The sequence below is a fragment of the Suricata suricatta genome, chromosome 3, assembly GCF_006229205.1.
Source record: "Suricata suricatta isolate VVHF042 chromosome 3, meerkat_22Aug2017_6uvM2_HiC, whole genome shotgun sequence".
NCBI classification, from domain to species: Eukaryota; Metazoa; Chordata; class Mammalia; order Carnivora; family Herpestidae; genus Suricata; species Suricata suricatta.
In genome coordinates this window covers 25,789,402-25,812,666 of record NC_043702.1, presented here as the reverse complement: position 1 = coordinate 25,812,666, position 23,265 = coordinate 25,789,402, and the positions used below count along the sequence as shown (strand labels likewise).

Sequence of the window (23,265 nt, the reverse complement as noted above, 5' to 3'; positions counted from 1 at the left end):
CAAATATCTGGAGTTGGAATTGGGCATCAGCAATATAGAAGCTGTTCAGACAAGACAAAGGCACCAAGTGGTTCCCAAAGGTATACCTCTAATTATGCTTCTATTTGTGGTTATGGAAACTAATTGGCACTTTATTCATAACTCCATATCTTCAAACCACTGTGCTCTGCCTTTTAAGATGCATCTGTATATAAATTATTCTTTAAGGTCTGAGCCAATTCTATTTTGACTTTCTTGCTTTATTTGCATTCATAACCATAATGCATTTTATTATTTAGTTATGAATATAACTGATATTCTGATCATCTCAGGACATAGGGTTTATTTTGTTTCCCTATAGCAATAACTAAAAAGCATGGAGACAACTAGAAGAACAAGTACTATGCTTCCTCCCATTCACCCATCATCTCTGTAACTACACACAGACACATTCTGGCATTTTGTTCAGCTATTGAAAAGATTTACCCAAGGGATACAGAAGTGCTGATGCATAGGGGCACATGAATCCCAATATTCACAGCGGCACTTTCAACACTAGCCAAATCATGGAAAGAGCCTAAATGTCCATCAACGGATGAATGGATCAAGAAGATGTGGTTTATCTATACAATGGAATAGTACATGGCAATGAGAAAGAATGAAATCTGGCCATTTATAGGAAAGTGGATGGACCTTGAGGGTGTCATGCTAAACGAAATAAGTCAGGCAGAGAAGGACAGATACCATATGTTTGCACTCATAAATTTAACAGGAGAAACCTAACAGAGGACCATGGGGAAGAGAAGGGGGGAAAAAAGAGTTAGAGAGAGGTAGGGAGGCAAATCATGAGAAACTCTTAAATACTGAAAACGAACTGAGGGCTGAAGAGAGAGGGGGAAAGGACAAGGGGGGTGATGGTCATGGAGGAGGGCACTTGTGGGGAAGAGCACTGGATGTTATATGGAAACCGACTTGACAATAAACTATTTTTAAAAAAAGAAGAAGAAGAAAACCTGTTAAATAGGCCAGAAGGGAGGCCTCCTTGGGTTCTTTTCTTAGAGACTTTATCTACAAATCTGTCTTCACTAATTTTATTAACCAACGTGGATTCTGAAATGGTAGAAGTAAATGTTAATGAGTCTGATACTGTTAAAGATATAAAAAAAAAAAAAAGGATTTGAGGAAAACAAAGCTATGCCATTAGCCAAAGTGAGGAGAAAGACATTGTCATTGAGAAGTTGACAGATTAATAAGAACACAGCTTAATAAAGTAATTTGTAAATATATATTTTCTCATAAATCTATTTATGAGAATTGTTTTAGTATTTCAGATTTAATTAATTCTTTCAATTTCAGAACAAATAGGAAACACTGAAAGTTGTCATTTGATGACTAGAATATAATTTATTACACTAAGGATTGATTGTATCTATTGAACAGTGGTGGTAGGGCTTAACACTTTTGGTTTTTCTTCACTCTCCGGATATAACACAAAACCTTCATTCTTTAGTTTTCTGAAGCTTAAAGCCATTTTCTATGGGTATAGAGATGACTCTTAAAAAATGTTATTTATTTTAATGAAACTTTTTATGTGCATGCAGAATATAGCTTCAGCTTAGTCTCCGTGGAGTAAAAAACACCTCAAAACACTATGATAGAATCTGAATCCAATTTGTGCTGATAAAAAATAAAATATCTTAAGCTCATACTGTATACAGTTCTCATGAAAGACAACAGTACAGTGACAAATAACAGAAAGAAGTTTCCACTCCCTAAAAGACTTGAGCTATTTATTCAAAGGTAATGAAGGCATAGAGAAAACATTTATAGAGGAAGTGAAGTTTCTGAAAATATTTTTTGAAGGACAGAGTGACTGACTCAAACATCAAAAACTTGGTCCAAAAAAAACGTTGTATCAAAGGAGCCTCAAAAAGCCAAGTTAGCTGTGGCGGTATCATCCTGGTCTTGAAATGTCGTTTTTGTAGAAAGCAATTAAAATCATTGAATGCACACTCATTATCATGTTAGTCTTCTTATACCCCATTTTGTATTGTTGGTTAAAGAGTCTGCCTATGGTTTGCCCTTATGTTAAAAAACCAGAAGGACGCAGGGCAACTTTCACTTGATATGTAAAAACTATTCATTGAAAGAAGTGAAATGCTCCTGCTTCTCCAGGAGACTGAACCCAAGCCAATCGGTAAATAGATGTTGTCTGTGGATTATAATTATCTACGAAGCTGTCTTGAGCTCATTCCTGGTAATTATTTCAGCGATGATTAATTATCCCCTTTCTCAAGCAGAACTTCCCACACTGATGACCAGTTGTACTGGATGACTCAAAGATCCCTTTCGTTTCATTGATTTAAAGACTAATGGCTTGTACTTTTGTCCTCTACAAAATGTCTCAATATATTGGTTTTACAAAGTATACATACTTAGTAATAAAAAATAAAATTCATGGCCTTCCTATAAAACACCAAAAAAGTAAAGGCATTTGAATAATACATGTAAACAATGTAAATAAGTGTTGTATTATTAGAATGAATGTGTTATTTTAAGAGAAGAGATTTTTAGAGCTAAGAGGCTAAATACCATATCTGGCTTAGAATTTCGTATCATCTGGGTAAACGAGCTTCAGTATCTTCATTCTTGAATTAGGAATAATGAGAACTGCCTCTGACTCCTGTGTGTGTTTGCTCATCAGGTGTTTGGGATTCACAAAAATGCTTTTGAATCTATAAGGTGCTGTAGTTTCACATATATATCACTATTCTTTCAAAAAACCATTTGAAATGGAATTCAAACACGCAGTTAAAAAGTATGCGAAAGAAACAGTACAGGAAAATGGGCAGAAGGAGCTAAATAGTAATAAAGTGATGCTAAACTCAAGTTGAGGCAAAGAAATGCTTCCCACAATATTCTGTAGAATTGACAATGGGGGTTATTGATTTGACTCCAAAATGCATTCTAGTAATGGAAGTAAAGGAGAAAACAATCAGGTACAAGATTCTCAGTGACGATACTGTTAAAAAATACCCTATTTTTCTAAGCAGAGAAATCGATTTTTTTTCCGGTATTAAGTGCTGAGATGAATTTCCATACAGAGGAAATGGTAATACCGTAGAACAATGTCTAACGTAACTGAATAGCTCTCAGTAAACACATTTGCAATTCACAGTGTTCCTCAATATAAACTGAAGAAGTAACATTGAAATGAAATTCAATAAATAACTTTGTACACAGGTCAAAATTATTGATATAAATACACAGTTATATGTAGTATGTCTACCTGAATCTTAGACTGAACTTACTGCACAAAAGAGCAAATGGTCACATGTCATTTAAGGAATCTTAAGTAATATGAGCCTACACAAAAAATACAGTGCAGACACTTCTTCCAACTAAAGGCAGATCTATATTCCATAATGATCACAAAAGGATAAAAAACTTGACACATCAAAATGAGAAGAATAAATCAAGGAAAGTCAAGTTCTTTGCATTGAGAGCATTTTCAAACAAAAAAAAATGTCACCAGGTTATAAGCCTTTATTTAAAAAAAAGGAGACTTTCACCTTTTTGAGCCTTGTTTCTAAACTCCTTAGAAAATTAATGTATTATGAGTTCTAACAACCCGTGGGAAGATGATGTCTTGAGGAGACTTTTCTGATGCTGTGGTTTCAGTTTTGTTTTGTTCTGTTTGTCAATATAGGATCAGAACCAATTCGCAGAGCAGGAAAAAGTGGCACTTCCACACCCACCACCCCTGGATCAACCGCGATCACTCCTGGCACCCCACCAAGCTATTCTTCACGCACACCAGGCACTCCTGGAACCCCTAGCTATCCCAGAACCCCTCACACCCCGGGAACCCCCAAGTCTGCCATCTTGGTGCCCAGTGAGAAGAAAGTCGCCATCATACGTACCCCTCCAAAATCTCCTGCGACTCCCAAGCAGCTCCGGCTTATTAACCAACCACTGCCAGACCTGAAGAATGTCAAATCCAAAATCGGATCAACAGACAACATCAAATACCAGCCTAAAGGGGGCCAGGTAAGAATCATATGAACCCATATTTGCTGCCAGAAGTAAAGCCCCACTAATTATTACAATGCTTCCTCATATTATAAGCTAACAGTTCTTAAAATAAAATGGAGTTGGAGGTGTTAAAAAGTTAGTGGTTATGGACCTTCTCTGAGAAATCCAGCTTATAAAGTATAATGAACATGACATGGCATATCCACTCCTTCTGGTTATTATCAGATAAAAATGGATTTGACCATAGAGGAGAATTTTTCCGTTGATTGCCTAGCAGATATTTTCTGAGTGTACGTCTATTGCCTTGCGGACTTTCGTTTAAGAGATTAAAATTACATTTCTGATATGAATTTGAGTGTTTTCGTTTAGATCCTGGCTGTGACCTCCTTTGACTGTCTTTTAAGGATTCCACTTTTATCACCTTCTTCTTCGATAATTTCCTGTGACCTCTTCCAGCCGTTTCCCCGTGTTCACTCCACAACCAGAACGGCTCACCAAGTTTCTCCTCTGGCTGCTCAGGCTTACAGATTGCAAAGGGCAGGCATGCATGCTGAAAATAAATAGGCAGTTATGCATAGTTCTGATGAATGAAATTATCATAGTAGAACTTCTATTTAATATTAATTGTATGGAATACAATTATTAGTAAAGCTCTACCTATTAAGTCTTAACTTCAGCTCCAGCACAAACAGTCACATTTTTACCAGCCAGGGGTCTGTAATTCTGCCTTGACCTGAATCGTGCTTATACACTGTTTGTTTAGATGAAGCAATTAGCCTGGAAGGAAATAATACAAATATCATTTCTTATTTTCTTTGTGATATTGCTCTGCCTATGGGATAGTTTGACTCTTCTTGTCATTAAAGAGATAAAACACCCATCCTTCAGAGAAAGAAGAAAGCAAGCATCCATTTCCTTTGTATATCACCAACTGTGCAATGCCCTCTCAGCACCCCCAAAAGCCTTTCTTTTAACTTCAGTATTTTCTGCCTCTTGTTAGTCTGTCTCTTATATTTGCTGCCACTGATTTTTGGTATCCCTCTTTCATCCCAAAGAAAATATATTTTCAGGCAGGTTTAGAAGAAAGATCTTGCCAAAATGTGAAGCTATCAAGGACTCTTACTGCTGAAACAAAAACTCAATATTGCTCCTTCCTTTAGCACCAAACTTAATTGCTGTCTCCTTGTGATTCTGTTCCACAAAGCCCAAGGAGTTATGAAAAATCACCCAAAGAGTTGGGGGAAATGGAGGGCAGGGGTGGTGCTCAGTATGCCCTCTGCAGAATGACTCTAACATTGTCTAATGATAAAGTCATTGACAAATGCTTTTTCATAAAAAGATGTTATTAAAATAGGAGCTACAAGAAATCTTTGTTAAACAAAAAAGTAATTCTACCAAATTTGATCCTGTAATTCCATAAATCTCATAGTGTTCTTGCATTCCCCAGAATTTTACACACCCCAGAGAATGAAATATTTTGAGCCTTTAGGAAATAACCAAATGGTATATTATAAAGCATTTATAATATTTATATTTTATATTTATTCATAAATAATAGTTGAATAAAATCTAATTTAGTACCAATTTGAAAGTATCGTTTTGGTTTTTGGTGAGATACCTATTAACATACAATAACTATTACCTATATTTAGAATCAATTCTCTTTCTATAAATATCCTTTTGTATTTTCCTTATCTAAATGTGGGGTTTACGTGTTTATATTCTAGAAAATGTTGATACGTAAAAGAATATGTTTCTTCTTAGAATCATAAGGGAGTATTAATCATCTCCAAAATATTTTCTTGAAAGTAAAAGAAAATGTAATTAAAATGGAATAATTGTTGACATAATTTGACATGGAAATTCTGCACATGACTGCTCAGGGTAGAGAGGCATAAAGAATGATTTTAGCCTCCGCTTTGCCAGAATCACTAATATTAACCCAGTCCCAAAGATATGAACACTTCATCTTTCTGCTTCTTTACCATATCTGATTGTGAATATTTTTATGTCTAATTAATTGACTTCACTATACTTGGTAATTCATAAAACTGACATAAAAATGTCTCATTCTCTTGAATTCAACTAAAATGGCCTTAGAGATGGTTGTAATTAAGGTTAGTAAAGACATATGACACAAAAATTACAGAATAAAAATAGCCTCAAACTCATGGTGTCCTTTGAAGAAAATCTCTACTTTCGTAAGGCAAGTGTTAACCTGCCGCAAAATTATCCTATCTCAGCTGCAGATGACTTGGGAAAAAATCCACAACAGTGGAGTTATGAAGTGACTTTTGTTGGAGAAGCAGGAGGTATTTCCTCACCAAGATAAGAAACAGATGGAAGGAAGATACTTGCCTTCTATTTGGTGATAGATGGTATAATGCGTTTAAATTGGAGGGGGAAATGGGTTGGGAAATTGAGGTGGAGTGCATTTGAACTGTCTTGGCAGGGAAAATACATCACTTAACACTTTAACAGTGTTAAAATATAGCTGCCAGAAATCTTTTCCTTTGAGGCTTAAAAGCCTCAAACACAAGGAGTGAGGAGAGATTTCTTTTTTCTGTACATGTTAAACTGGAGGTTTTGACTGGATGTTATAGAATGACCTGGAAAAAATTTTATGTTAACACATCTGAGAAATTATCAGGATGACATGCTAAAGACCCTTGTTACCTGGTTGAGGATCCATAAATGCACTCTACTGGGGAGACTGTAGCCAATGGCATTTTGTTCCCAACTATGAATTGATAATCCTAGGATATTTGAATGGGTGGTGTTCAACTCAGAATCACTGAAGGGGACAGGACAATAGCAATACTTTCCACAGGAGGCAAGTTTTGTAATACAGATATGTCGTCTATAGATACAGAGAAAAATAGTCACACAATTCTTATTAATAAATAAGGGAGGAAGTGTATAGATGTAACATTCTTTTACATCGGCTCTATTGTTGTAGAGTATGAAGGGGTTAGATTGTATGCAAATGATTTCATTTTAAAAGCTATATTATTGCTGTTTTAACATTTGTATAATCATTAAGAAATGGAAGGGGAAATATGTGACAAAAAATACATGTGTCTTGGAAATTCAACAACTTTCCAGGTTGGGAGGCTTTACTATAGGCCTGAATTTGAGCATCTATTGCTCTTCCGTAAGTGTAGGTTATGTGCTTACATTTACTGTCGCTTCTGTTAAAGTCCAATTTTGTATCGAAAGAGAGGCATAGCTCTGTGGCTCAGTTCAGTGAAGCAGATCAATGTGTAATGGAATAGATAAACTAGCTGAAGGTGTGAGAAGCTTTACACAAAGCAACAATGTTAATCTTTTCAGCTAAAACACAAATTCATTCTACTGGAAAGAACATACCCAACCCTAGATTCACTGTAGATTGTGACCTTGGTTAATTTAACTCAAGGCTCAGGTAAGACTATCTTAGTGTATTAACTTGAAGCTATTTCAATGTAGTTAGCTCTCTATTCTACATGAAATCTAAAACTAGATTTTAGAATGAGCAGGGTTAGCTTTTTAAGAACACAGCTGCTTGATTCAAATGGGAGTAAGAAAATAAACAATTTCTCTAAATGCATGGCATAAAAAAATTAGGCAAGAACTCAATGAATGGTACTTTTTATCTTTTCTATCAATGGATCACCTTTTCTATAGGCACTTTGATTTATGTGGATTACTTTTACGTGCTCTAACAAGTTTCTTGTTTTTTCTTCAAAAGCCTTATTAAGATCAGTATACAAAGAACAATTTTTGTACCCTTTTCATGGTCAGAAGTTACTGATGAGGTGGTTTCACAAAAACTATTTTCATGTATAGCTTTTTGGATAGGATGGTTAGGTAGATCATGATCTCCACAAGGCCATGTCTATAGATTTGATTGATTGCCTTGTGGATTATATACTTCTCCTTCATCCATGGAACAGTCAGTCATTTTTAGTTCAGCTGCACTAAAAATGGTGACATCTTCAAGCAAATCACTCCTGTGAAAGAAAAGAAGAGTACTTCTCTTTTTATATAAAGAATCTTGTAGAATATGTCAATCTATTATCTTCCCAGTCAGTGTTGCCCTAGCACCGTTTTAAAAATTTTATTTACAGGAGCACCTGGGTGCCTCAGTTGGTTAAGCATCCACTCTTGATTTCAGCTCAGGTCATGATCTCATGGTTCATGAGATTTGAGCCCCGCGTTGGGCTCCGTGCAGAGCCTGCTTGGGATTCTCTCTCTCCCTCTTTCTCTGCCCCCCTCCCCTGCTCATGCTTTCTCTCTCTCCCTCTCAAAATCAATAAACTAACTTTTTATAAAAAGAATAGAAACAGCAACCACTTTTTGTAGCACCATCCATTTAATGTACTTGCACCAGCTTTATGTAGCACCGTCCCATTTAAGCAAACTGTGAGGTCACTTTAAGCTCTCAAACTCATGGTTCTACTTAGGAGATTGATAGTATTTTTGCATTATAGCTCATTAAAAATATTCACTTAACTATTCTGATAAATTCCTAAAGTATGTGCCACAAAGGGATGTTGAACTTGAGTAAAAAATCAGTGCTTCTGAAATATAATTGGGAAAGAGAGCACTAGAGGGGGAAGAAGGAGGGAATGGGATGAGGAAAATGTAGACAGGAACATTTTTTATATTTTCTTATAAAGTTTTAGGCATTATCTTGAGTCTTTTTTTGGGCCTTTGACATCTAATTTAAATAAGTTGCTTTCAAGGAGAAAATGGAATTAATGCTGGAGGCAAGCAATAAATTATACTGAAACAGGGTTTTCTTCTCATTCTGTCAATTATAATGACCACCTTTGTGAAGGGTCAACTGAGTGCTATTAACATATAAGTAAATTTATAAAATTATAAACTTTATAAGCTAAAAAAGAATTAAAGTTTATTTAGATTTATTCCTCATTCTCATTGGTTATTATTTCATCAGACATTCATTAAGACCCTGATGGGCACTCAATGACAAACTGGGAAAGAGACATGGTCTTTACTATCTAGGCAGAAAAGAAGTAGCTTTTTGTTTTATCATTTCTTATTTTCCTCCAGCTGTCTTTCTCTTACGTAATTTAAAGTTCTTTCCAAGCCATTTCTTTCTATCTCATTGAGCTACAAATAAGTGCTAAATAAGAAAAGCAATAAAATACCCCATAAGCTTTAAAATACTGTCAACTCAGGATGAAAAAAAAACTATTCACTGAAATGCATTATATTATACTGACAAGGTTGTGTGTGTTTGTATGTGTATGTTTTAAAGTCAACATTACCTCAAAACAAAAGCTCCTTGATATCATGGACCCTGTCTTCACACAAAAGAACTTTTAGAACTATAATTCAAGTATCTTTTGTAGGGTAATAAAAAATTTTGGAGCTAGGCTTTATAAATGTTAATTATTTAAAATCTATGAAAATAATTATTACAAGTTGAGACCTATAGAGCCCTTTTTGTTTGTTTGTTTGCTATTTATTTACAAGCCAAGCAAGGACATGGGAGCAACTTTGAATTTCAGATTCTTTTCTTTTTTTTTTTTAATGTTTTATTTATTTTTGATACAGAGAGAGACAGAGCATGAGAGGGGGAGGGGCAGAGAGAGAAGGAGACACAGAACCGGAAGCAGGCTCTAGGCTCTGAGCTAGCTGTTAGCACAGAGCCCGATGCGGGACTCGAACCCACGAACGTGAGATCTGACCTGAGCCGAAGTTGAAGGCTTAACCGACTGAGCCACCCAGGTGCCCCGAATTTCAGATTATTTTCAAACAACTGAACCAGCTCTTTAATTTCTTTTTAATATTTATTCTTTTTTTTTTTAGAGAAAGACAGAGACAGAGAATGGGTTGGGGAGGGGCAGAGAGAGGGAGAGAAAGAATCTGAAGCAGGTTCCAGGCTCTGAGCTGTCACAGAGCCTGATGCAAGGCTTGAACCCACAAACTACAAGACCATGACTTGAGCCGAAGTCAGATGCTTAACTGACTGAGCCACCCAGGCACCCCCTAAACAAACTCTTTAAAACTTACTGCCTTTACACTTGGTCTACCATTCCTTAAAATTTCTTAAAAATTTAAAAATTTCTAAAAGAAAAAATGTAATGCCAGTGTTTAACAATGAGGTTAATGCCTAACCTGAGTGTCTGTTCCACCAAACATTTCTTTACAAATTTTTTAGCATTATTTATTTTACTTCAAGGTTTTTGATGTGATTCTGGTTTTTCTGTTGTGTGGCTTAGCCTGCATAGAAAAATTGGGCTGACATCTTAATGGTCCCCTCCAATTTATCCTTTTCCTTTAGAGCTCTGTAGAATTTATTTTGTGATATAAAGTGTTATTTCTAGTTAAATGTGTACTCTAATCTAATTATTGCTTAATTTGATACATCAAATTTTGAAGAAGTTATAAGTCAGTATAGGCAGAGTTAAAATTTGAAATAGAGGGGCATCTGGGTGGCTCAGTGAGTTGAGTGAACAGCTCTGGATTTCAGCTCAGATCACCATCTTAGGGCTGTGGGATCAAGTCCCAAGTCAGGTTCCACCCTGAGCATGGAGCCTGCTTAAGATCCTCTCTTTCTCTCTCTCTAAATTAAAAAGCAAAGAGGCCTTGCAGTTTAATAAATAAATAAAATTTGAATCAACTATAAAGTCTATATGCATTTCAATCCAAGCACAAGGTTGTTAACAAATGAGTCTTTGAAAAACATCATCTGTTCCAGAGAACTTTCATTCTTCAGAAATATCAGAGTCATTTTTTAATCTTTACTTATTTATTTTGAGAGGGGTGAGGGGTAGAGAAAGAGTGAGAGAAAGAGTTGCAAGCAGGCTTCATGCCCAGCATAGAGCTCCACATGGGGCTCAAACTCACGACTGTGAGATCATGACCTGATCTGAAACCAAGAGTCCGATGCTTAACTGACTGTCACCCAGGTGCCCCTTTTGTTTTAATACATAGTAATACCTCAGGACCCTAAATAAGCTAGATAAATAGTTTTCATTAAAACTGAATGCTGTGGAATGGGAAATATTTGAGAGAGAGAGAAGTGTTTTTCTAATGCAAGGACAAAGAAAGGCTTTATTTTAAGCACTCCTGAGAAATAATGTAAAGCTAAAGGAAAAGCTTAATCTCCTGTAAAGTTGAAGGGAAATCAATTAACTGTCACTGACCACTACCCTTTCAAAAGAAGAAAAGGCATTCTTTTGAAGACAACCTTGGAGGAATAAAGAAGTGATATAGCACTTAAGGATCATACCTAGTTAGAGGTCGTCTGTAGAGCCCGGCACTAACATGTAGGAGAGCCAAGACCAGAACCCAAACCTTTGGACTCCCAGTTAATCTCCCGTCTCTCTTGAGCTGCATGTGGATCTTTTGATAAAGAAAGCAGCATCAGAGAGTGTCACATTTAAAGAACTCGAAATCCCATTGCTGAAGACATGCAAGTTGACATGGTGATTAATGCCACTGGCTTATAAATTGTTTTACTAAAAACCATAAACTAGGATTGTGTTTTCTTACATTTACATGTTTTGTATTTCCAACTAAGCTGTAGTAAGAGAAATTTGTTCTTGCCTACAGACATATCCTACATTTTGTCTTCCTGTCCCTTCTTAAAGCAACCTCATTTGGGGAAAAAAGGAGTGTATTTCTCTAAAGGAGCATTTAAATTTGTATACAGAGAGAGTACAGTGGTATATCATTCAACTGACCCATCATTATAATATCCAACTAGAGTCATACCAGGAATATCCAGAAGTTCACTACACCGTTCTTTCCCAACATGCTGGAGGAAGATAGAATTAGTAAAAATTAAAATTAAATAATTCTGATTAATTATTCAGTACCTTAGTCTGTTCTTTTTAACTTTGTTTCTTATATGACTCTTATGTGAATGAAAAATCAACAGTGGAAGCAAGCAAGTCATCAACCTTTGTCCATAAGATTGAACTTTTTTTTTTGTCAGCCTCCCATGAGAGTGACCGATGGGCTGATCCTTGAAGAATTATGAATTCTAGACTCACCTTGGAATGAGGCATTCTAGCAAGAGATGATAACATAAAGAAAACATGGGAATAAATTCAAAACGTAAACAAGGGCCTTAAAATATGGAATTTAACACTATCTGTCCAAAATGTAAAATTTTGAGAAGCAGGGTCAAAAATCAGAATTTTGAGAACCTGATTGCCTACCTAAGAAGTTTTTATGCATTTAGTAGGAAAGAGAGATTTTGGGAGAATTTTGAATAAGGCAGAGCTTTAGAAAAATGATTCAGTTAATTGAAATAATACACTTCTCTTCCACTTAGGTATACAGAAAAAAAGATTGTCAGTCTTTTAAATTATTCCATTTTGCATTAATAGTGCAAGTAAAAATTTTGACTGGAAGAAATTGACAAAAAAGATAAAGTGTGGTTTAGAGTTACCCTTGCATAATGATTATTCAAATATTTTTTCCACTATATCATGAATATAGAAAGTTCATCAAGCAGAAGTTTGCTATATTTATCTAGACCATCTCTAACATGTTAAAATAATTTTCCCTTGATATATAGGAAAACAAAAGCTCAATGGAAATTCCTTACCCCAAAAAGTGTCACTTTTATTTAAAGCCATCCATAGAGCACAGAGATTTAAAATTTGACTCTCTGATTAGAAAAAGAAAAGTAATCTGAATTAAAGCTTTCTCCTTCACAGCAGCTATTTTCTATTTTATGAAATGATTTCTGATGACTTCTGGTATTTGTGGAATTAACTTACTGAGGTGTTATTTGTAAATGATCCCAGAGTTCTTTGCCATGAAGCATGTTATAATTTTGTTAAAGCATAAATGTGCATTACATGACTAGGTGGTGCAAGTTGTCAAGCTGGAGCATAAATCTTATTGAGCATCAAGCATCCAGGGCCCAAAGTGATTTTGTTTCTGTCTATTCAACCTTCAAGCAAAATGGTGAATGTCATACTCTGCCTTATTTTTAACAAAAGCAATATTCTCTGAAGCTATTCCAAATATGGAAATGTGTAAAGAGCGTACCATTAATGGATATCAAAGGTCTGCTTCATCTTAAGAATTGAACAGACATAGCTTGGGAAAATCTACCATTGAAAAAGACCATCTAGTCGTTTCACTAGAAAATCTATGATTCTCTAGAAAATCTGAGGAAAATCAACAGAAGTCAGCCTTTAAGTTTTGGGATTTTAAGATTTAAATTGTCTTTAAATAATGCTAGCAATGTGCCCCATTTAGGTTTGAATCATTTATTTTAGAAATCATAAAAATTGCCAGTTGATTAAATGTTAGAAGTAAACAGATTCATGCAACTAAAATTGGACTTTCCATTTTTGCAACAAGTGAATCAGATTTAACATTTGGCTTTTGATCACTTGGTAATGAGTCACTTGATTGGTATTCTAATGATCTCCAAATTAAAATTTGCAAATGAAACATGAGACCCTGTATATCCACAAGGATTAGGAAAAACGCTTAGATGAATTCTGTTTCATGGTCAAAATTAATAGATACTCATAGAGGATAATTAGCAGTATTATTATTTGAACTAATAAAATGGTTTGTTTTCTACAAATAATTTATCTATGAGGCTTGAAATGTAATGGCCCTTGTTGACAAAGTTATTTGCATCTACATTTTATGTGAAATTCTTAGCATGCAACTACACTTACTGTTAGATACAGACTCTATGATATTCCCCCCCTTTTTTTTAATTGGAACTTTTATTATGCCCTAAAGAGTGGCCCAGGCATCATGTTTTCTGATTTCAGATTTTGACAAGAGGCCCTTCCCTTGGGCAGCTGATGAGAACTGTCAATGATATTTCCCTGTAAGGGACAAGCTGTCTTGTCAGTGTTCAGCAGACACTGCAATTTAAGCTTTCTCTAGTTAAAAATAGTCAAGATTCAATGTCAACTTGAATTTTTTACTCTGTTTTGCAAATACCAAGAGATGTGATACCATTCTTGGAGAAGGCTGTATATCTAGGATATATTTATTTAGCCTTTTTTAATAAGAGGACAGTCCCCTAAAACATTGAAAACATAATTTCTTTTTAGCTATTGAAGGGACATTGGGAAAGTAGTAGAAGTAGCCAAAGTAAAATCAAAGAAACAAACAACAAACTTAAAGCTTTTTTCCCTGCTTACATTAGTCATGTGCCCTCCAAAACATGCAAAATTTAAGACACATGAAAGAAGTCACAAGAGCTGTTAGTTTACACATTACATTACACCAAAGTAATATCTGTCTGGATCCAGATTTGCTATTGTCCTTTAGATGAATACCGGACTTTCTGAAAATAGAAATAAAACACATAACCTCAAATCTGTTGGACCTAACGAAGGCCTGGACTACCTCTACATGACCTAGTGTAAGTCAGCTAACCAATGGTCCTTGGTTTGCTTCCTTCTAAAAATAAAAAGAATGCTTCCACACCAATCATCCAAGGGTTATGGCTGCTTATGAGCAGCTCTCAGAGAGAGGCCTCTCAGAAGACCACTGAGCCAGACCGCGAGGGAGTAGTGAAGCCCTTTCAACAGAGGAGGCTTGAGCCTCCTCGTTGACCCTCGGGAGAACAAGTGTTCTTCCACTGGATGCATAAGCACCTTCATCTATGGCATTCCGCCCAACCAGTCATGAACCTTACCTGTGCTGTCAACCAATAATACAGTCACATGTACCAGGTACTTTATAATTGTGATGGCTGACACTGTAGGATTTAAGGGAGTACAGCATCCACTACACGGAATTACACTATTGGACCTTTCATAGAGTAGACCTGAGTCCCAGTGTTGCCCACAGTATCAGGCTCCTCCCCATCACATATGACACAAGTTTTATTTTTCTGTTCTTGTAATCATTTCCAGATTACACCTGCCTGTAACTTGGATATCTAAAATTCTTGAGCATTTGGCCCTTGGGGATTCAGGGGACTAGGAGGCTTATATTTATATGATAGATCTGTTCTTCAAGTCCAGTGTTAGTTTTTTTTTTTTTTTTTTCTTAAATGATTATGTAGGTTGAAGGAGGTTTGGAACCTCCTTGGTGCTGATCCATTCTGGCTCCCTATACCCAGCATACTGAAAGAAAAATGCACGGTGAAGTTACCTCCAATTCCTTTTAGGTTAGGATTTTAAACAAGAAGATCGATTTTAGCAAGGTTCAATCCAGATGTGGTTCCAAGGATAACATCAAACATTCTGCCGGGGGCGGAAATGTAAGTAGAAGCTTCTAATAGAAAGCTGTCCTGATTGTGTGGACCCATCTGCCCAGCCAGCACACTGTCTCTTTTTCTGCCTTCCTCCCAATACACACCTCCCTTCTTGTTGCTGCTCCACGTGTGCCCTGGTGGGGGAGCTTGTCACCCTTGCACTTTTGCTGGTGGACTTCCCATCCTTCCCTGTAAGGTCACCAAATTTCTTTGAATTGACAAACCCTTAATGGACTGCACCATGGTATTCGGGGGGATGGCAAACCCACCTCACTTGCCAATTTTGTTTGCTGGCCTTTGGCTTCAAGGTATGACTTCATGCTATCTCTACTCCCCAACAGAAGTCAGCTGGGCACACACATTTATAGTTCCATTTAAATTACACGAGGCAAAGACTGATGTACTTGAAAGTACCTAAATGTATTATGTCAATCTTTAGTGCATCACTATCCATGAGAGTTAGGATATCATTTGCAATAATGCAAAACTAGTGAAGCACAGTTCATGTGTCATTCAAAGTCCCAATATAAACTTCGTTTTGATGAGATTTTTTTTCTGTTTCTTGAATTGACTGGAAATAATATCCTTTGAGAAGAAGGGAAAGATGAACCCATTTTTCTCAAATGCAGCTGAGGCAGAGACAAACTCAAGGTATAGTAAGCATGGTTCTCCACAAAATAAGAAAAATAAAAAAGGTGAGCCAGGCTGACTCTATTCCTCAAATCCTTTTGCCTAAACTTCAGATTCTGGCCATCTGTAACTCAAGTAATTTATAGTGTCAAGTCCAGAATTCTCATCTGTTGAATACCTCTTGGCCCCTTGCTCCTCAGCTGGACAGAAATGGAATCAAGCAGTGAAAGGGGACAAATAAGTGCCTTCTACCAGGAGCTGTCACCTCTTGCTTGAGCCAGTTCCACTGAGCATGAAAATGTCCCTGTCACTGGAAGTCCATAGCAAGTTTGCTGGGCTCCTTTAAGGGTGCCGGGCTAAGCCTCAGGATCAGTATTTTCATTGACAGGGTTGCTCTCCTCCCTGTGTCCTGACTGTAAGTGCAAACCATGTGGTACTCTCACAGAAACAGTGTTGGTCCTAGGAAATAACTGCACGTATCAAAAGGTGACCCCTATCCTCTAGTGCAGGCCTTGCTGGTCTAAACAGCTAAGTGGCAAAGGATAAATGAGATAACTAACAATCTCAAAGAAAGTAGGGGAGCTTCCAACCTCCAAAACAATAAACTTTCCCCTAGAGAAGAATCACTTGGTCAAATATGTAGATTCCATGGCCTCATTTCCACAGTGTCCAATTCAGTAATTCCCATGTACATCTAATGCAAATGGACAACAGCCCACTTTTGAAAAAGCACTGTTTCTAACATGGGGAGAGGAAATAATTTCAATAAAATACAAGAAAAAAATGTCAATACCATTTTATAATTTGGTGTATGAGAAAACTCCATCAGCCAAGACATGGCAATAATAATTTAGAAAAGCATGGTTACAGCTTTCTTCTTGTATCTTACAGCAATGGGGGTCGTCTTATATCTGTGAGCAACATTGATCACTTTATGTAAAAATAACTTTTTAAAAAGTAATTCCTCTCTTCACTTGGCTTTTTGCTTATGGGAAGGTTTAACACCGTGTGGTTTCATTCTCTGAGTGGAAGCTTGCTATTAATCCAGGTGTTGGTATCCTCTTGTGGAATGATCTGTTTTCTACTAATAAAATCTTCTATTCTAGGATTTTCTTTCACGTTAGTTTTTCTCCCCAACCAAACATGGGAGGATATTGGGCGGTTATGTTTTCCTATGTGTGTGTTTGGGTTTCTGTGGTGTTGTGTGTTGTGAGTTTGGATGCGTTTGTGGATTTTGTGTATGGGCTTGGGGGCTTGTCAGTGTCGCAGCTGTTTTAAGCATATTTTATGTGGCTCATACAGGTACAGATTGTTACCAAGAAGATAGACCTAAGCCATGTGACATCCAAATGTGGCTCTCTGAAGAATATCCGCCACAGGCCAGGTAAATAAGTACTTTTTAGTAGTTAGAGAAATATTAAATTGTGTTCAAGAAATTGACAATCAAAATTTTTGTGGTGAAATTACCTAATTGGAAAACTGTCTCAAAATCCTGAAAATTCATGCTTTTATTTAATATAAATTTAAGGCAGAAACTTCAAGCCATCTTCATTTGGACAGATAAACTCAAATATCACAAGGAGGTCACATAGAACAGGTTCATAGTTAAAAGATATATAAGATGCATGTATTTCTATGTTCTCAATCTGCATACTGGGGTCCTTTTAAAATATATAGTCTATAAAATACCTTGCATCATGTATTCATACATAATTACATGAGCTGAAATTAACATTTCCAAAGACTTCTCATGAAGACATTTTTCTACATTATGTGAAACGGGGTTTGTGCTTAAGCAAAGCAGATGACATGGGTTTATCTTCTGAATTTCTCAGATCCTAAGTAGGTCAACAAGCAAACCCTCAGCAGAATGAGGTGCTTAATGGATCCATTGCTTGATGCAGTGTTTACCCCATCTTATTTAACCATTGGCCTCTTGTTTTTCTAGAATATCATATGAGACTAGTGGTCTAACGTAGAATTTATATTCATACTCGCTGGGAATTGTTTCTTGTTTAAAGTGCATATTATGAGTCATTTTTTCTTCTGAGTATCATTATCATATATTTTTGTTAAATTCTGCCAGCATGCATATGTAAATAATGGACAACTGTCAAATTTATAATACTTAAGAATATTTTAACACAGTATATACCATTGAGTTATGGAAGGACAAGAGGAATTCATTGGTATGCTTGATAACTTAATTAGACCAAGTAATAGGTTATTGCCATTCATTACTGTCTCACTTGTTATCAGAAATAAGGTATAAGAACAGTGAGACCCAGGGCACCTGGGTGACTCAGTTGGTTCAGCACTGACTCTTGATCTCAGCTCAGATCTTGACTGCAGGGTTGTGAGTTAAGCCCTGCACTGGGCTCCACACTGAGCAGGAAGTGTATTTCAAAAGAAGAAAAACAACAATAATTGAGTCCAATAAGATTTCTGACCAAGAGAAGATTATTAAGAATGTATTAGCTGAAAGTAGTTAAAAAAAATAGATAAGTTTCAAAATGAATAAATGCATTGGAAATATGTCTAGGAGTCAGGCTTCACTTTGAGAAGGTTTGTTCATAAATCAAATAAATCAAGGAGTTAGAAAATACAATTATGGAATCTCTGTTGGTTCACAACCCTCTTGGGAGCTTCCCTGGTATAATCTGAAATTGGCTCCTGTACTCAGAAGGCAGGAAGAAACTGAAGAAACAGGCAGGCCATCCAGGTTGGTAGTGGCAGTTTTGATAAGAAAAGGGAATTCACATAGGAGGTTTGTCTTGGGTAGCAGCAAGATGGATCTACACACCTACTCGTCAAATCTTAGAAGTTTATACAGAGTCTTAACTGGGTTTGGTCATGTTTACAGTGTAGCTCTCAACACCACTTCATTATCTCAAAGCTGTGTCCTTGGAGCAGCCTCTGGAAGCAGGAAAGGCATGCAGAACCCACATTCTAAGGACAGGGTAGGGAATGAGAAGCCTCCAAGCCCCTGGGTCCAGCTCTCAGGTCAGTCAGTGGCCATGTCTTTTGGTAGATATTCCCCAATAATGTCCAATACTAATTTCAGAACTGCTACCCTGGAATTAGCTTCTCTTTCACTCCTGAGGCAGCAGGGACATGGTCCCATACCGCATGTCTTCACAACTCTGTCTGCAACTCAAGCTCACAAACACTTAGTTGACTCTGTACTGCTGCGTCAACAGTATGAAGTATTTGGCCATACTACCTATTTTCTTCCAGAATGCAAAATAAAATATTGGATTCTTTAATTTAGACAGTAGGTATTCCATTAGCCAAATTCAACTGGACTCCTGATGCACAGAAAACTGTGACATAGTTAAGGAAATAGTCTATGTAAGATTTATTGGTCATATAAGACTATTGTCATAAACTCCCACCTATTTCTAAATCTGAATCTTACTTTTATAAGAACTGAATCAGATGACTAAATTCATAAAAAAGTGTTAACACTGCGATCTTTGACAACAGCAAGCTTTTCACAAAGTTAATTTGGAATGTGGAATACCTAAAGAGAAAATAAAGGAAAAAATTCAATGCCTGGAAGCTCAACTTTAGGATGTATGAAGCTTGAGAAAGATTATAATCCTTCACAATCACTGCTCCTGGTGCATGCCAGAATTCTTCAAAACCAAAGGGATAGATCCGTGAAATCAAATGGGCTTCTCGAATAGTTAGGTAAAATTTTATACTAGGATTTTGACAAAAACAGGCTTCTCAAGCTTCCTTTTCTGAATATATTTAGGGTCAATAATACTTTCAACAAAAATGTTAACAGGGTTATACTGACACAACCTAGAATCACACACACAAAAAAAAGGTCTTGAAAAGGCCACTTGTATTAAAGACTACTAAAAAAATTAAAAAGATCCCAAGAAAGTTGACCTCATCTTGTTGGAATTCAACATCCTCTAGGCCCTAACCAAGAGAAGTATGTTTTATAAAACACACTAATCCCATCACAACTAACAAGTGAGACCTCCATGGCCAGGTGAAATGTTGGAAGAATAAAACTTATTGCAATAATACATATTTTGAGGGAGGGACAATTACATGTCTCCTGTAAGCATGAGTTAAATAACATTATGCACATCCTAAACCATCAGAAGAATGAATGAATATATCTTCAAAATGTAATCTAATCACACCATTTAATTTCACCAGGCCCTTGCCCAGGTAGTAGGGTGTCATGATAAATGTCCAGGTATGATATGAGAAAAATACTGCAATGTCTAAGTCTGTGGAGACTTAACAGACCTTTCTTTTTTGACCTTGAGAGATAAATAAGCATCAAGAGTCCAAAACTGAAAAATCTTTCCCATGTTTCTCCCAGTCAAAATCCTAAGATGCAATAATAGTGGAGAATCGTGTCCTTTACCACTGGCCGTCCAAAGAAATGCACACAGCTAAAACCAAATTGCTAATGAAAGTGAAAGCAAATCTTAGGTGGAGAGGTAAAGGAGTCTAATTCAGACTAAAGGACAATGGATACCTACTGTTCTTGAACTCCCTGCGTTTGCAAGCTGGAAAAGGCATGCAGAGACAGGGGCATTGCTCTAAAAGGTGGCATGTTGGCACTTTCATCTATCAGCAGATCCTCAAGTTTAGGGCTAATTAGGGAAATGGTGTGGCCAAGCCTGTCTCCCCATTATCAGATCAAAATCAGTGTCAGATTGGTCCTGTGGAATCTCTACGAGAACGGGATTTCTACATCCTCTCTTCTACTCCGTCTGCAAATGATAAAGGTACACTCTCAAAACTCTCTAGTTATAAACAACTTAGTTTCCAACTCCAGTTTCATCAGTCAAGCTATCAGTGTTGAAATTTCACAAATGGGTATATGACCCATTTGTGCACCATTCCTAACCTAATAGTTTTTGGGGAAAAAGACCTATTACCATGAAGAGCAATAAAGAAGATCTTCATTTCAATTTAATTTGCTCCCTTAAGAGTAAGAGATTGAATGTTCCATGTCTTAGAAAGGATGAAAGGAGATATTTTTATTGTGTTATTTTTAGAGTTTTTATTATACAGATAAGGAAAAGCCCCTCAGATATTTAAGTTGGACATAGGTAGATTATTAAGAAGAATTTATTAATTGAAAAGTAAAAAGTAGATAGGATAAGTTCCATAATAGATAAGTTCGTTGGAAGTTAATTCAGAAATCAGGCTTTACTTTGGCTTAGAAGAGAAAGATATTAATATGTAGAACAAGCTATAAAATAGTACAATAAAGGTGTCATTGCCTTGGGTGGTATGGAAATAATGGTATGGACTAGAAATTCTTAAAAAATCCTCATCACATCCATGTGTAGCAAGGCATTTAAAAGCTTTCTCTTCTCACAGGTGGTGGGCGTGTGAAAATTGAGAGTGTAAAACTGGATTTCAAAGAAAAGGCCCAAGCTAAAGTTGGCTCACTCGACAATGCTCACCATGTACCTGGAGGTGGTAATGTCAAGGTAAGAAACAAGGTCGTGAGCTGAGCCTGTCTTGTTTTGTTGTTGTTGTTGTTGTTGTTTTTAATACTTCTGAAATACTCCTTATCAAAATGAGTCCCAGATCAAAGACCTGGACATAGAGAAAGTAGGGATGGCAGAGCTGAACAGAAGTGACATTGACATGAGCCCTGAGACATGATGAAAGGTCTAGGGGCCAGTTGAGATGCTTGCGTTAACAAGGACTGATGTTTGTCTTGAACAGATTGACAGTCAAAAGTTGAACTTCAGAGAGCATGCGAAGGCCCGTGTGGACCACGGAGCTGAAATCATCACGCAGTCCCCAGGCAGATCCAGCGTGGCGTCCCCCCGACGACTCAGCAATGTCTCCTCCTCTGGAAGCATCAACTTGCTCGAATCCCCTCAGCTTGCCACCTTGGCCGAGGATGTCACTGCTGCACTCGCTAAGCAGGGCTTGTGAATATTTCTCATTTAGCGTTGAAGTAATAATATTTAGGCATGAGCTCTTGGCAGGAGTGGGCTCTGAGCAGGTGTTATATTCATTCTTTACAAACCATAAAATAAATAATCTCATTCCCAAACTGTAGTAATTGTTACAATTTTATAAAAAACAATGAATAGTACATGCAGAAATTGACTTGATTTCCATTTGCAACAGGAAGACACTGGCTTTACATGAGTACAGTTGGACAATTATTTTTGCTCTGCTCTGTTTTGCATGGAGTATTATTATTTTAAAACTTGCATTTTTACCTTTCATGTGCCTGAAGGCTATCCATACATTCTGAAAGGCCTTGTTGAAATCCAAGCTGCTCATTTCACTATTCTGTTGCTGGGTGAAAAGATAAAAGCTGCCCATTTTAACTTATTACAGGTTAAATTAAATCAAGGAGTCTGATTGCAGGAAGGAAAGAGCATGTAAGAAATAAGTTTTTTTTTAAGTGTTATTTTGTATAAATGGGAAGAAAGATTCAGTTAAGTTATTAACATTTGGGACCTGGATAATTATATCAGAGTATAAGTCAATCCAATAAATTATTTAACTAATTAAAAATAGTTACAAAGCATTTGAGCTGTGGTTGAGGAAGGGGTTTAAAAGTGCATCTCTTAGGAATGAAGCACTTTCATTAGGATGGGCTCGTGTCTGATTAGAATGTCAGTCGATCAGCTAGATTTGTGTCCGCACTACCAGTTTCACACTCCCTTCCCATCTGTTTGATACAGTATTATAGATATAAATATATATATATTTCTCTGTGGCCATTTGTGATACTTCCTCATATACTTGAATATTATACTTCCTTATTCACAGTATCTGTGTCTCCTGCACCCTTTGGTGTTGCAATTTTAGGTATGTGAAAGTAGATGTTAGCAGGGTTCTTTCCCTATTTAAAAAAAAATACATTAAAAAAGAACAAAAAGTTTTAGCATGAAGTTGCTTCCTGTAACAACTCCGAGCTGTAACCCTGTTTTAGTGCCAGATACAAGTCTCTCCCGTGATGCTAGGAAAATTTCTTTTTCTTTGCTTTCACCAACATGGAGTTTGTGGGGGGTGGGTCCAGTTATACATTAAAAGGGTTTACAGATGATTGGTTTAAGAATATGGATTTATCTCATTTTGAATTATGGAATAGTTTGGGTTTTATTCCTGTAATCATGAAACAGACTTCTTAGGATTTCTTTTTTTTTTTTTCCATTTGCTAAAGTTGAAACTCACACAGGGAGTTTGGGACATGTTGTCCCACTCCTCCAAAAATACCTGCTAATTAAATTACCTGATAGAAAACATTTGGCTATCTTACCCGAAATAAAGATCCCTTGATCAGAAAGGACAAATACAGTATTTTGAGAAGGTGTAGCTTCAAAACATTTGAGATACAGATATCTACATCAGTTTTTGCAAGACTCCAACATTGCCCTCTGTAAAGGAACACGATATGA

General features: G+C 36.6%; 1 protein-coding gene across 14 annotated transcripts in view; it reads left to right on the top strand.

Moving 5' to 3' along the window:
- Nucleotides 1–21,905, top strand: part of MAP2 (microtubule associated protein 2) — a 274,592-nt gene extending 252,687 nt beyond the window's left edge. For all 14 annotated transcript variants that reach the window (XM_029933945.1, XM_029933944.1, XM_029933938.1 and 11 more), the window contains 4 exons: nucleotides 3,689–4,029; nucleotides 17,156–17,237; nucleotides 21,215–21,327; nucleotides 21,569–21,905. In XM_029933945.1, coding sequence (XP_029789805.1) covers nucleotides 3,689–4,029; nucleotides 17,156–17,237; nucleotides 21,215–21,327; nucleotides 21,569–21,784 — 752 coding nt within the window. In that variant the 3' untranslated portion in view covers nucleotides 21,785–21,905. The remainder of the gene's footprint in view (nucleotides 1–3,688; nucleotides 4,030–17,155; nucleotides 17,238–21,214; nucleotides 21,328–21,568) is intronic.
- Nucleotides 21,906–23,265: the final 1,360 nt, after the last annotated feature.